The sequence below is a fragment of the Nestor notabilis genome, unplaced genomic scaffold (genome assembly GCF_000696875.1).
Source record: "Nestor notabilis isolate BGI_N333 unplaced genomic scaffold, ASM69687v1 Scaffold22840, whole genome shotgun sequence".
Lineage (NCBI taxonomy): Eukaryota > Metazoa > Chordata > Aves > Psittaciformes > Psittacidae > Nestor > Nestor notabilis.
The window spans coordinates 1-12,387 of record NW_009912774.1 but is presented as its reverse complement, the minus strand read 5'-3'; the positions used below and the strand labels follow the sequence as shown (position 1 = coordinate 12,387).

Genomic DNA, 12,387 nt, shown 5'->3' with positions numbered 1-12,387 from the left:
AAAGCAGCAAACTCAAATGAGTTCATCTGTACTTCATAATCTGAGTGGAGATAAGAGAACTCTGAAGAATCTAATCAGAGACTTAAACTATTAAGTTAAAGTCAATTCATTTGATGAAACATCTGTTGAAGCCTTACTGCAAATATCCTACTAATTCTTTGCCAGGAATTACGTGGTATTTTAGGATGTGCTTATCACTACGTAGAAGTATCAAAATTATATGAAAATATAAACAAGCATCCAGCTTCTCATCCAGTTAAAAAGAGGGCTTTTAATACACGAGTGTCAAACTTAAAACTCCCACGAAGCTACAGAGTAACCGTGATCCTCCTATGTAGAAAACAATTTTTCACATCCCCAATATGGAGTGCTAATACATCCTCATCATAAAAGGAATCAATAAAAAATGTGTTAATAATTCATTTCAAATTCAAATAAGTTCCAGCACTTCAACAGAATATGTATGAGGGTCCTTCTGGTGGTTAAGTCTTTGTAATTCTTGCAAACTTCCTTCAATCTTGTTTAGTTCAGAGTAGAACCGTACCTAAAAAGAAAACAGATATTCACAGTAAGAGAAATTTTCAATTCTTTTCATACATCATTATACTGTGGAACTATCTGTCGTTCTGCACAGTTTCAGATATTTAACCCTAGCAAATATAACAGCTTTTGAAATCAAAAAGAGAAAGAGAGAGAGGCAACTGCCATTGCATGCTCAGGAAGGAATATACAGTGGAGAACAGACATTATTTGTTGTTGTCTGCCCCCCTTCTTCTTAACACCCATGTTCTAAATCTATACTAAAACGAAATAAGATGCAACTTACTTGGGCTCTTACAAACTTATGCAGCTTAGAAAGCAACTCTTTTGCTTCTGGTAGCATCACCATAACTGAGAAGTGAGCATCAAGTAATAGGCATATCCAATCCATAATCTGAAGACAAAGCAGGAAAGGACACTTAGATTTTATGATATACAAACAACAGAGATTTTGCTTTAAAAGCTGAAGTCTGAAACAGTAACTTTCAATGCAAAATGCATGATTTCATATTTTGAGGCAGTATATTTATTTTCTGACACTAAAAATGCTGTCTTACATCTGACTTCATACACGTTACATTAACAGACAATACTTTGTAGAATGAATGTGGATCTCAGATATTCACTACTCACCGAGTTACACACCACAGAAACCAAAGGAAATACAACAAGTAGTTTCTCACCTGATTTACAGTTGGAGGGCGTGTTCCAGGAAGAGTGGTATTAATTTTTTCACTGCATTTCACATACAGGTAGTATAAGTACCTGAGAAACAGCTAAAAGTAGAAAAGACAGAACATTTTTAAAGGACAAACATTTAAGAGACTAAGGAGTTTTGTCCTGCACACAGTAATACTCATAAAGATTTCTTTTTAGTTTATTTTTTAAAGCAGAGATGCCTGCATGCTATGCATTAAAAAAAACATCTGTTTTCTTCTTATACCATCCATAGCCAGATGTTTGAAAATTCCCAGCAATATTCAATGTAAAGTTACATTCAGGGGTAATCACTGTTCAACTGATTGTTTCACAGCGCCATTTAATTTAGACATAGATTTTTCTAGGAACTTCGCTAAAAATTGTATCAACATTAACAATTTTAGTCCCAGCTTCACTTTCAGTAGCCAGCAACACGTTGTTAATGGTCGGAATCAGGTCAACATCACTTTGTGCTGAGCACAAGTCAAAGATTTCTCTCTCTTTCTAAAAAAAGACATCAAGGAGAAAGGTCAGTGCTAAGATCAGCTTTCTTCTGATGCGTGGGGTTTCTCTGAATCCCTGGAAAACCACACATATGCTCAGGTACTATATGGTACAAGCAGTTCTTGTTATATTTCAGGTTCTGAGGGACAGGGGAGATGAGGATTTTTGTTGAAACTGAATGGATCCGAGGTCATGGAGTGTGATGTGGTTTGCACTTGGCTTCTTACAGAGTGTACAGTTTGTTTCTCCTATTGTATAAACTTCTGTTTCTGATGGAACTGACTAAATTAAGATGTCTTGTTCCTTTCTTAAAGAGCATCCAGATCAAGAAAGGACACTCTACTTGCTAAATGTTGCTAAAACAACATGGGTCATAAAGAGGGTTTCCTTCTTACATTTTCCAAAATAAGCATGGACTAAAAAGATGAGAAGTTCCATATGCATGTGGAAAAGCATGACATTTGTTAATATTAAATCTTATTAGGCATCTTAATTTCATTTTCATGCATTAGCTTGTGATTCAGACTCCAGTAAGAGCAGCAAGTTTCTGATATACAATTGAAAAACTTTCTTCCCTTTCCTCCCCCCAAAATAAAGGTTTTAAAACTTTTGAACATACTTACAACAGCTTGTTGAGCTGGAAGGTTTTTCAGATGAGGCAAAAGGAATGTTTCACTGTAAGCCGAATGGAGAACAGCATTGCTGTGCACTACTATTAAGGAACTATTAAGCAGGAAAAAAAATACCAGTTTTTACAAAGCAAAGTGAATTCTAATTAAAAGTATTTCTCTAGGTTCCTTAAGACAGGTCCTATTTCAGCTTTTTGAATCTCCCTTATTTCCATCATGAAATACACACAGCAACTGAATCATCACAGTACAGCTAGCTTGAGCAGTTCTGTTTACTACAAATACATAATTGGCTAATGTGTTTCAACAAACATCAAAATCAGTGACGCTGTTTTCTCTTGAATAGACAGAAGTTTAATTACATTTTTGCAAGAGAAGTTTAAGTTGGTGTAGATGCTTTCTAAAAGTTAAGTGTTGCTATTTATAGTCTAAACAATTTTTCTGCTGAATAGGAACTTCTCTTATCAGAACTTCCCAGAAACTTTTAACAATAACAGAAGATATGTCTTTCAGTAATACTAAAACTAAACACCTGTGTCACATAATAATGCACTGACTTTCCTTCATTAAACACAGAGGATACAGTAATGCTGCCTTCTGTGGTCCAACAGGGCAGGATTCACCATCACTCATCACATGGGGTTTCTTGGTGATTTTAGTTTCCCAGATGTCTTGTTCCAGCTCTGTACTGAAACCATTTTCTACAATTTCAGTCTTAACTTCTTTATTGTTGAATTCGATATCAAGGTAACAGATAACAGATTCTAGATCCAGATCTATTCTTTGAAGATAGGCATCACTAATGCTGTAAAAGAAAATTCCAGATGTTCAATACTTCTAATTACGAGCTTTAAAATCAGCAATGCCATCAACCCACCATCAGTACACACTCTTTGAAGCTTACTATAAAAGTAAAAAATATATACTAAAATATAGAGTCTTGCAGAATGAATAAAGACACGAGACAACAGTTAATATTTTGTAATTATTAACCTTGAACAATACATGCACTGTTCTTTTATTCCAACAATGTTAGTTACTGTATTATTAGACATTATGTCATGGGCTGATTTAAAGGTTATACCCCATTTGAGACTGTTGCGTTCAGACTTCAGTGGGACTGCTTCGACCCATCAGACAATTACAATTTTCTCATTTAGTAATACAGTATTTGACAATTGCAAGGCATGAAATGAGTAAGATCTGATGTTTCTAATAGAAAAATAATCCTTTTTGCTCTGGAAGCCTAGAGTGACAGTTACAACAATCTTCTCTTCTGGTTACAGTGCTTAAGACTTCATCCTTTGGGGATACGAAAGCTGGTTTTGGCACGAACTTACAAGATTGAACTTTTTTGGGGGACTTCTTACCCAGGTAAGTTCCCAATTAAGTCTGTTGCACAGTGGACAGATCGTTGGAACAATATAGGCAAACGATGCAAATGCCGTTCAAGTCAGCAGTGTTACCAAAAGGCGTGTTCATTTAATTACCATTTACATACTTTCTAGAATTAACATATGCAACAGACATCTTGTAAAAAGTCTGTCAGTCTGCAAGACTCCAACATGAACTGTACTCAGAATTAAGAATTTAATGCACAGTGTTCATTGCTCATCTACAAAATCAAAGCCATTCTTGGCAACACAAAGCTTTTAGTGAGGGGCTTGGTTTGGTGAAGAAGGAGGAAAAAAAAATAGACTGATTCCAACTTACCTTAAAAATGCTTTCAAGCAAGCGTAAGTAATTTCTTCAGGAATATCTGGAAACTGTTGTAAGCAGATTTGTAAGAGATGTAGATCTTTTTTCTCCAAAGCAACAACCATTAAATCTGGACATAAACTGTAAGAATATGAAAAGAATAGGTTGCATAGTTCATACCCACTGAAAGCTACATCAACAACTAATGCTAAGGTATTAATCTTGTTTTACACAAAAATCCATCTGGGAAGTGTCAGCGTCCTCAGAAAATAAGCATAAGAACCTTTGATATTAAATTCTGATAATTCAACAATGCTTTATAAAGAACTGGATTTCTACTAAAAAAAGCCAACCAAAAATCATTATTATTTTTAAAGGCTATTCCTTACAATAAAATAAAACATGCAGAATCATCATCACCTGTAAGACAAGTCTCGGGTTTGCACTATCTGCAGCAGGAAATTTCGAGGGTAGTACTTTGGATTTGCCTTACATCTGTTTATAAGGGCAGTTACTACACATCCAATAGTGGCTTGGAAATCTGGCATCTGTCCTTTTGACATCAATTGTCTCAACTCATTTTCAAGTACAGTTGTAGAAGCATCCTGAAAATGACAAATTGAGGTTGACAAATAGGCTTGAACACTGGTGTAATTACACCAAGTAGAAGCAGACTCACTTTGGAATTCCAGCTAAAAATGATTTACAAAAAAATCCTTATCACTCTGTGTTTTGGTATCTCTCTCAAGCATGAAAGAGCCAAACAGGGTAATTTCTCACTCTGAACTCAGGCTCATAGATTATTCACCTGTTGCTTCAGTAACATTACCATGATGTCCAGCCCCATCTGAACTATAGGTACATTCACACAGGAAGGGCTGCAACTTCAAGCATCACAACACTTGCAGCAAGCTTTAGAAAGGAACTAAAGAGCTCATTGCTGTATTTGCAGTGGAATTCCTAGCAATTCCACTTTCTAGATCCGAAATGTCTTCAACAAAATTAAAGCCATAAATAAGAGTCTAAAAAAGCTTATAAAACCCCAGAGTTCAGGTGAAATATCCTCCCATCTTATTTGCTGCAAGAGAAGACTGTCATTGAAAATGAACAAATTTGTGCAAGTTTTCAGAAGTCAGTTATGTCAGCCCTATACTGTACAGTTCTCAAACACACTCCTATGACAGAACTTTAATTTTATCATGCCCAAATACAGTTCTTGCACAATATCCTTCAACTCACCTGTTCAAGGCAGCTTTGCCAACCTGATATTTGCAAAAGGACATGGAAATAGATAACAGCTTTAGAGACAACTAGAATATTTTGAGAGTGTCTAAACCACTACTTTAGGATATCTGCTTTACTTACTTTCAGATTTAGTAAGAGCTGCCCAACTGATAAGGTATCTGGCTGTACTTTAGCAACAGTGTTCTTTTTTGATCTTAACTATTACAAAGAAAAAGGAAACAAAAAATGTTATTATTCAGCTCCAGAAAGTTCATATATATTTAAGGATTTCAATCAAGGTAACTAGGAACTCTGTGTATCAACTTGCTGCTCAGATTACAATCAGTAACTGGGTAGTCCAGTTCCAGAAATAGTGTTAGAAATAATGAGTAACAAATACAAAGTGAAATTGTCTTTTGCTACAATACCTAAAACTAAAAGTAGTAGCAGTAGTAACAAGGGAAGAGACAAGATAATCAAAATAAAAACCTCGCATGTTCCTAATGCTAACTTACAGTCATTCTGGACTCAGGTTTTAGAGCTACAGACTGCTGAGACTGAAAGGAAACCACCAGCTCTCCATCTCCAAGGGTATTCCAGTTTACAAACGACGACACATCTGAGAACACAGAACAAAACTATATGAAGGTAGCACTTAAAGCACATTTATTAAAGTATGAATGTTACATCAACTTCTTATACTAACAGGTATTTTCTGAAGTATAATCCAAGTCAGTTTATGCCAAGAAAGTTTCCAGTTTTATCTCAGCAGCAAGTAATTTTGTGGCCCTTTTTGCGTAGTTTCTCCATTTAGCCCCCGGGAGGGAGAGAAGATAGTTATTACCCAATCTCCTGTAAGCATTACTTGCAACAGCATTTTACCACTGCAGTGCTAAATTAAAGACACCATGACAGTATGATTTTAAACTGAAGTTTACAAACGAAGGTTTTACATTGCCCAATCTAATAGCTTACAGCAGACAGCACTTCATTTTGCTTTTAGTATTCACAGCTGGCATTCCAGTATTTTCAATAATTCCAGTTATCTGAATGACAACTGAGGTTAAGCGAAGCCACAAGAAATTCACACATGTGTGTGCTTCAGTGCTCCCAGCAACAGTAAATTTAACAGTGAGGAACACAGGACAGTGTTAGGTTACTGAAAGCTGTTTAGATTCAACTGATTTTATAGGACTGTATTAAAATAATTTCTATACAATTCCAGAAGTTTTCCTTTACAAGATCTTTTCACTGTAATTACAAAGATTCTTACCAGGGGTTTGACTGTCCTTGAGCTTTCCCACAGCGGCTGCCAAGGATGACGTTTCACACTTGTACATAACCACTGTCAGCACTTTCCCATGAGTAAAAAAGAATTTTTTCTCATAACACCATAGCTACAAAATAGTAAAACATATTTTTAATGAGGAGATGAGCAGAGGAGAGTGTTCCTGCACAAGCGGATGTTTAACTCCTTACTACAGAGTTCAACTACAAGTCACTGATCAGAGGAAATTATTTTAGGTAGGCTTAACACTTGTTAGCAGACCTTCATTAACTGTTGATTTTAAATACACAAAGAAGCAGTGGCTGCTCTAAGACATTAATTTCCTCTTGTGCAATTATAAGACAAAAACCAGCCAACATTTCTACTGCACTAGTGTATTTATTACTTAGGTGTCATTTGACTTATCATTAACAGACAGCTGAACATCTTGAAATGCTATTTAGGGAGATGCAGGCACCATTTAGGCCATCAGTTATAGATTGTCTGAATAGAATAGAATCTGCTGGGTTTCCTGGTTGATTTGCTATTTCATTCTCAACCAGTAATCAAGAAGTGAGAAGGTAGTGAATTACCAAAGAAATCGCCACAGGGCAGCATTCTGACAAAAACAGGTCATCGACTGGTCAATATTAATTTGGTTTCAGAAGCTGGCATTCCCTGCTCTTCCAGAGAGAGCTCTGGAAGATGGCCTCTTCATCGCTACCATGCCAAATGCACAAAGCTTACAAACCACAAATTGAAGAGGTGCCCACTTACTTGTCCACTGGTTCCCAGGGGCAGCTCCTTTGAAGTTTGCAGTGTCTGAAATTTTGTATTCCATATGGTTAGGCACTCTAGGGAAAGTAAGAGGTACATGTTACAAAGCCAAAGTGCAACAAAAATGCTACATTTACCTTTGCTACTTTCAATTACAAACACTTGAAACAGGAATAACTTTCAAAATAGCTCACTCAGTTACCATTCAACATTCTGGTTAGATCTCAAGTTTGATATTTAAAGATGAGTTAGTTCTCCAGTGAACAGCTTGAAACAAGAAGCTGTGGCAAAAGGGACAACAGCCAGTGTTGCTTCCAGTCAGGAAGAACACTGTTATAAAATGTTCAGTGGCTTAAATTTCAGTGATCCCACATTTCAGAAGTTTAGGCATGGGACTGAAGTGTTTGTTTCACTTACTGCAGACACTGATTCCTTAGAGGACATCAGAGCTGTTTCCCTGTATAGGTCCTTTTACATATGTCCAGGCCCCTTTAACTCCCCTCCATCCATAAGTTCTCTTGCTGCATCTTCTCAACTCTTGTTACCTTTGGATTCTTCACCAGCTGTAGCTAGACTTCCTAACACTGCAATGTGGTCTTTATCAAGAACAACGAAAGAAGTTCCTTTTAGAACACTTCCAGATACCGAAAGGTTCAGGACTAGCGACCTGGGCAAAATTTGCTCTTCCTCTTCAGTATTTTGCTGCAGAGGTATCAGAAACTTGTACACAGAGTCATTGGAAGCTGTCAAAAAAAGAGAGAAAAAAAAAAAAAAAAGAGTCATTACTCTTTTATGATCTGTTATTGTGAAGAACCTGTTTGATACAATACAGCAAAAGGACAGCCAAAGAGAACAAAATCCAGTGAATGCTGGAAGAAGTAGTAACACAGGATGTTTCAAGGACATGTTATGATGCAAAACAGCAACATGAAAGGAGAGCTAGCACGAGGTCTGCAAGGTACAAGTTTTAACTTACAAACTTTTGCAGCCGTTAAAACATCAGGAAGGTTGAATTACTACTTCTACCACTAGCTGTTTCAGAAAGTTTAGAGAGCTGAAAATATTAAACAGTAATTCATAAATATCAACATTTTATGTCCTTCCACACAGTTCTCTGCTTTATCATCACATCCCATTAGAAAATGTCACTTACACAAGCAAAGAAGTGTGATGACTTGATTTTTTATATATGCTGTGAAATTCAGTGGCTTAGATAATGCCTGTTGTTCAAGCTTGTATTTGTGTAGATTATTCATCTTAGGTTTCTGTACATAGACAAAAGCATCCCCATCCTAAAACAAAAAAGAAAAGAAAGTTTTCCTTTAATTTGCACAAAAAAGAGATAGCAGAAATTCAGGTATTAGAACTGCTTGACTTTGGATGTTATGCAAAGTTAGGAATTTGTGGTTTTTACACCCTAATTGAGAAAAGGTTGCAGACTCAAGCAAAAAAATTCTTATTTTATGCAACAAATGGACTTATGGAAGGAAGAATACGAATAAAGACAGATTAATCTAGAATTCTTTTCTTAAAACATAAATCCTATTAAGTAAGTTCTTCACAATGAGCAAGTATTTGAAGGCAATGAGGTGTAAGACAATGTCTCCTATATTAAATTTTAATTGTTCTCTGAAGTTCTAAGAGCCACACTCCTCAGCCCTGAAAGCAACACAACTGCAATTTAACTGTTTTATTGGGATACTGATTAAATCAGGATAATGATTTTACTAAGAGCTCTCAACACCCCAATGAAGCAGGAGATGGCTGTCAGAAAAAGTAGTTAGATTTGCTGCTAGTAAAGTTGTTTTAAAAGAAGCATTTAACTCACTTTCTCAGTAGTGAAAATCAAGACAGGTTGTTGACGTTCCATAAAGGCTTCACTCCACCTAAAAGCACAAACTGTATAAACGTCTTCCACATTCCAGGCCTATACCTATATCACCCACCATTCCTTCGGCAGCCTCTCAGGTTTTGGGTATTTATACAAAGAGTGCTAGGATTTTAAAAACAATGTGTTGGGAAAAAACAGCCACCCCCATGATCTGTGTCATTAGATATCTCCCCTCAAAAAAAAGGGAACAACTTTCATCATCATTGTCAATTCCTCTGAGCAAGAAGCAAGCTTCATGAAGTTGTATCACTTACTTGATGACTTCATCCGAGATAATGTTTTCAATCTCTTGTTGAGGGGCTTCCAAAAGGACATCTAAAGTTCGAACAGCCCCTCCTTTGAATAGTACCACTGGTCCTCCTTTGGGTAGCGAATGTATTCTGTACACATCAGCTGTAAGCTTCAGAGAAGAAAACCCAAATAATTCTATATTCTTTGGACAATTCCTTGAAGTGTTTTATCCAGGTTTTTTTTTTAAAGTTCTTTCAATAAATGAGTAACAGAAGAATGATGAACCTGTAAGAGCCTGCTAACTTATCTAGTAGTTGAAATAGTAGTTGTAATTTGCTGAAATGCTATAAACAGTGCAAATTTCCAGCCAAGAAAAAGACAGGAAAAGCATCCCAAAGAGCATCACACTTCTAAATCACATCAGAAAAAACATAACTGAGGGTAAGGAGTGCAAACACCTGCTGTACAGCAGAACACAAGGTGTGTTTTCATATCCACCATCAGAACAGAAAAATCTGTATCTGAATATATGTATGACTCTGTATTTGAACATTATCTTTAAAGAAAGTCCTCTGAAACTTTGAATTTGGGATACCAATCATTTTAAGATAAATACCTGACGATCAAGTCTCTCAGCCCAAGGGGATTCCTTGAAATACTCCAGAACATCATGAAGCACAAGTTAAGACCATGGTCAGCTAAACCGTAATATTACCAGTACCATGAAAATGAGCATCTCTTCCCTCCCCCAGGATTCAAAATGTTAACATAAAAGTGAACACATGTGAGAGACTTACCGTTGCTTTAAACACTTTGTCCAAGTTAACATCTGTGTTCTTCCATATTCTTAAAACCTTTAAGAGAAGCATCATTTTTTAAGCAGCATGAAATAGAAATATGCACACATCTCAGCATGCAAAATACTACCAATTACATGTCCATGAAACACAGGAGGAAAGTATACAGAAAGTATTCACAGTAACCTCAATGGAATCTGAGAGGGAAGTTTGTGTGGAAAGAAGCTGAAGCAGAGACAACAGGAATACAAACCAAGCTCATAAATCCTAGACTGGAAAGGAAGGATAGGGAAGAGTGAAGTTAAGGAAAAAAGATACAGCAGAATTCTAACAGATCAAAGTGATGGAGACAGATTCAGATACAGACAACCTGATCTGGAAAAGAATGCTTCAAGGAGAGCAATGAAAGGTCAGGAAAGATATTTCAACAACAATAACAAAAAGCCAAAGGTTCAGCATGTGCTGAGCAAACCCTACACACACACAAACAGGAAATGTTTAACTGTACATTAAACATGTACAGTTTAACGAGACAAGGTCAAGGTATGAGACAAGGACACAGGTATGAACCATTGCAACCATTTCAGTACAGTAATTGTGTAATTGCCAACCAGTCTGCAAGAACAGAAATAACTTATCCTTGGGGAACCTATATATGAGAATTTCTTCCTGAGAATGTGGCAGTTTTCAGGATGCCATTGCACAACCTGTGCTCAGCACTGATGATCTTCATGTCAGCGACAACAGAACACAGTGTGCAGCTGCAGAACTGCCCACCCCATCCCCTCAAAGCACAGGAAGGACCTGAACTGCAAAAGCATGGCAAGAGCTTCATGGATTGACACTGAACCAAAAATGCAGCACCCCTGACTTCTCCCCTATCTACATTCCCTCAGAAGACTCACTATATCCTTTTTTCCCCTTAAGAAAAGATAAAGGATCTCACCTTGTCATCATGAACTGCTATATATTCATGAGTTTCAAAGTTGCACACAACTGGACAGGTGATAATCTGCCCATGCTTAACCGACCAACAGCCCAGTGGCTTCTGATCTGAGACCTGGAAGAGTCAGAACAAAAACACTATAATTAAAACATAATGTGGTACACCCTGGGGATTTTCCTCACAACAGCAAGGAAATGCAAGGCAGCCACATCTGAACTGAACAAGCATAATTAAAACACAGAAACTGCTACACTCAGAACATCTGTTTGAGCATCCCTGTTCTTGACTTTAATACCAAAAATCTCAGAATAACATGAAAGAACTCTACATTAATTTGAACTATTTCTTTTCATATAAGAAATACCTTTGAGCTGTAACAGTCAGATGGGTTTATGCCATGAAGCACAGGTATGAGGCACGGCTTTTCCAAAGTGAAGACACTACTTTTAATCACTTGAGTCAGTTACTTTTACTCACTAATACAATCAGGCACAGAACCACACTTTTTCTCTTCTAATTTCTATGTGAGCCCAAGAGCAATGAATATCACTTATGTTAAATATGACTTACATCTTGCTGCTCTGAGGGTACTCAATCCCCTCTCCTCCATCTGCAGCCACTCTGGGCATGTTTACCAACATATTTATGTTCTCAGTATGTTCCTCACGGCAAGACTGAGCAACCCAAAAGAAGGTTGTATCATGAATACAATAAAATACCGTCCCTAGTGCCCTGAATGTGAAAGCCAAATATTTTGGCGGTTTCTTATTATGGTCTACTGAAATAAATGCATATGTTAAAAGGCACCAGAACATACTTTTAGTTTCAAACTACAAACTAAAACCTTTCATCCTCCGACCAACAGGAAGGCAGCTGACAAATCTGACAGCCGGACAAGACGCATGTCATCCTGGCTACTGGGGAGCAACGTTACATACCCTGCAGCTTCGGGACGGAAGCGTTTTTTGGAACCGAGAGAGAGGATGGGCAAAAGGAGAAATACACAAGCAACAGCCCAAGGCGACACCGCTCCACCGGCAGACAGGCCGGGGGGCAGCAGAGGTGAGCTGAGCAGGGCATGGCAGGGCGGTACGGACAGGAGCGGGCAGTAGCCGCGCAGCTGGATAGCGGGGAGCGGCCGCCCGGTGACAGGCCGGGCGGGCAGGAGGGAGAGCGGCTCCAAG

The 12,387-nt window shown here is 37.5% G+C and overlaps 1 protein-coding gene across 1 annotated transcript; it reads right to left on the bottom strand.

Annotated features, from left to right (window-relative positions):
• Positions 1–254: 254 nt before the first annotated feature.
• NOL11 (nucleolar protein 11) lies at positions 255–11,832 on the bottom strand. The gene is made up of 18 exons (XM_010021280.1): positions 11,774–11,832; positions 11,204–11,327; positions 10,258–10,314; positions 9,484–9,629; positions 9,167–9,224; positions 8,492–8,630; positions 7,884–8,081; positions 7,339–7,415; positions 6,568–6,691; positions 5,810–5,913; positions 5,436–5,513; positions 4,491–4,675; positions 4,086–4,211; positions 2,956–3,177; positions 2,367–2,445; positions 1,224–1,316; positions 827–934; positions 255–544 (listed from the first exon to the last, which is right to left on the bottom strand). The coding sequence occupies exons 1-18, from the start codon at positions 11,830–11,832 to the stop codon at positions 431–433; spliced, it is 2,091 nt and encodes a 696-aa protein (XP_010019582.1). The 3' UTR covers positions 255–430.
• Between the last annotated feature and the right edge of the window lie 555 nt (positions 11,833–12,387).

Coding starts and splice junctions, on each gene's coding strand:
- NOL11 (XM_010021280.1), bottom strand. CDS start 11,832: ATGCCCAGAGTGGCTGCAGATGGAGGAGAGGGGATTGAGTACCCTCAG. Junction 4,212..4,490: donor ACCCGAGACTTGTCTTACAG/GTGATGATGATT, acceptor ATATTCTTACAG/TTTATGTCCAGATTTAATGG. Junction 935..1,223: donor GCCCTCCAACTGTAAATCAG/GTGAGAAACTAC, acceptor CTTTGTCTTCAG/ATTATGGATTGGATATGCCT.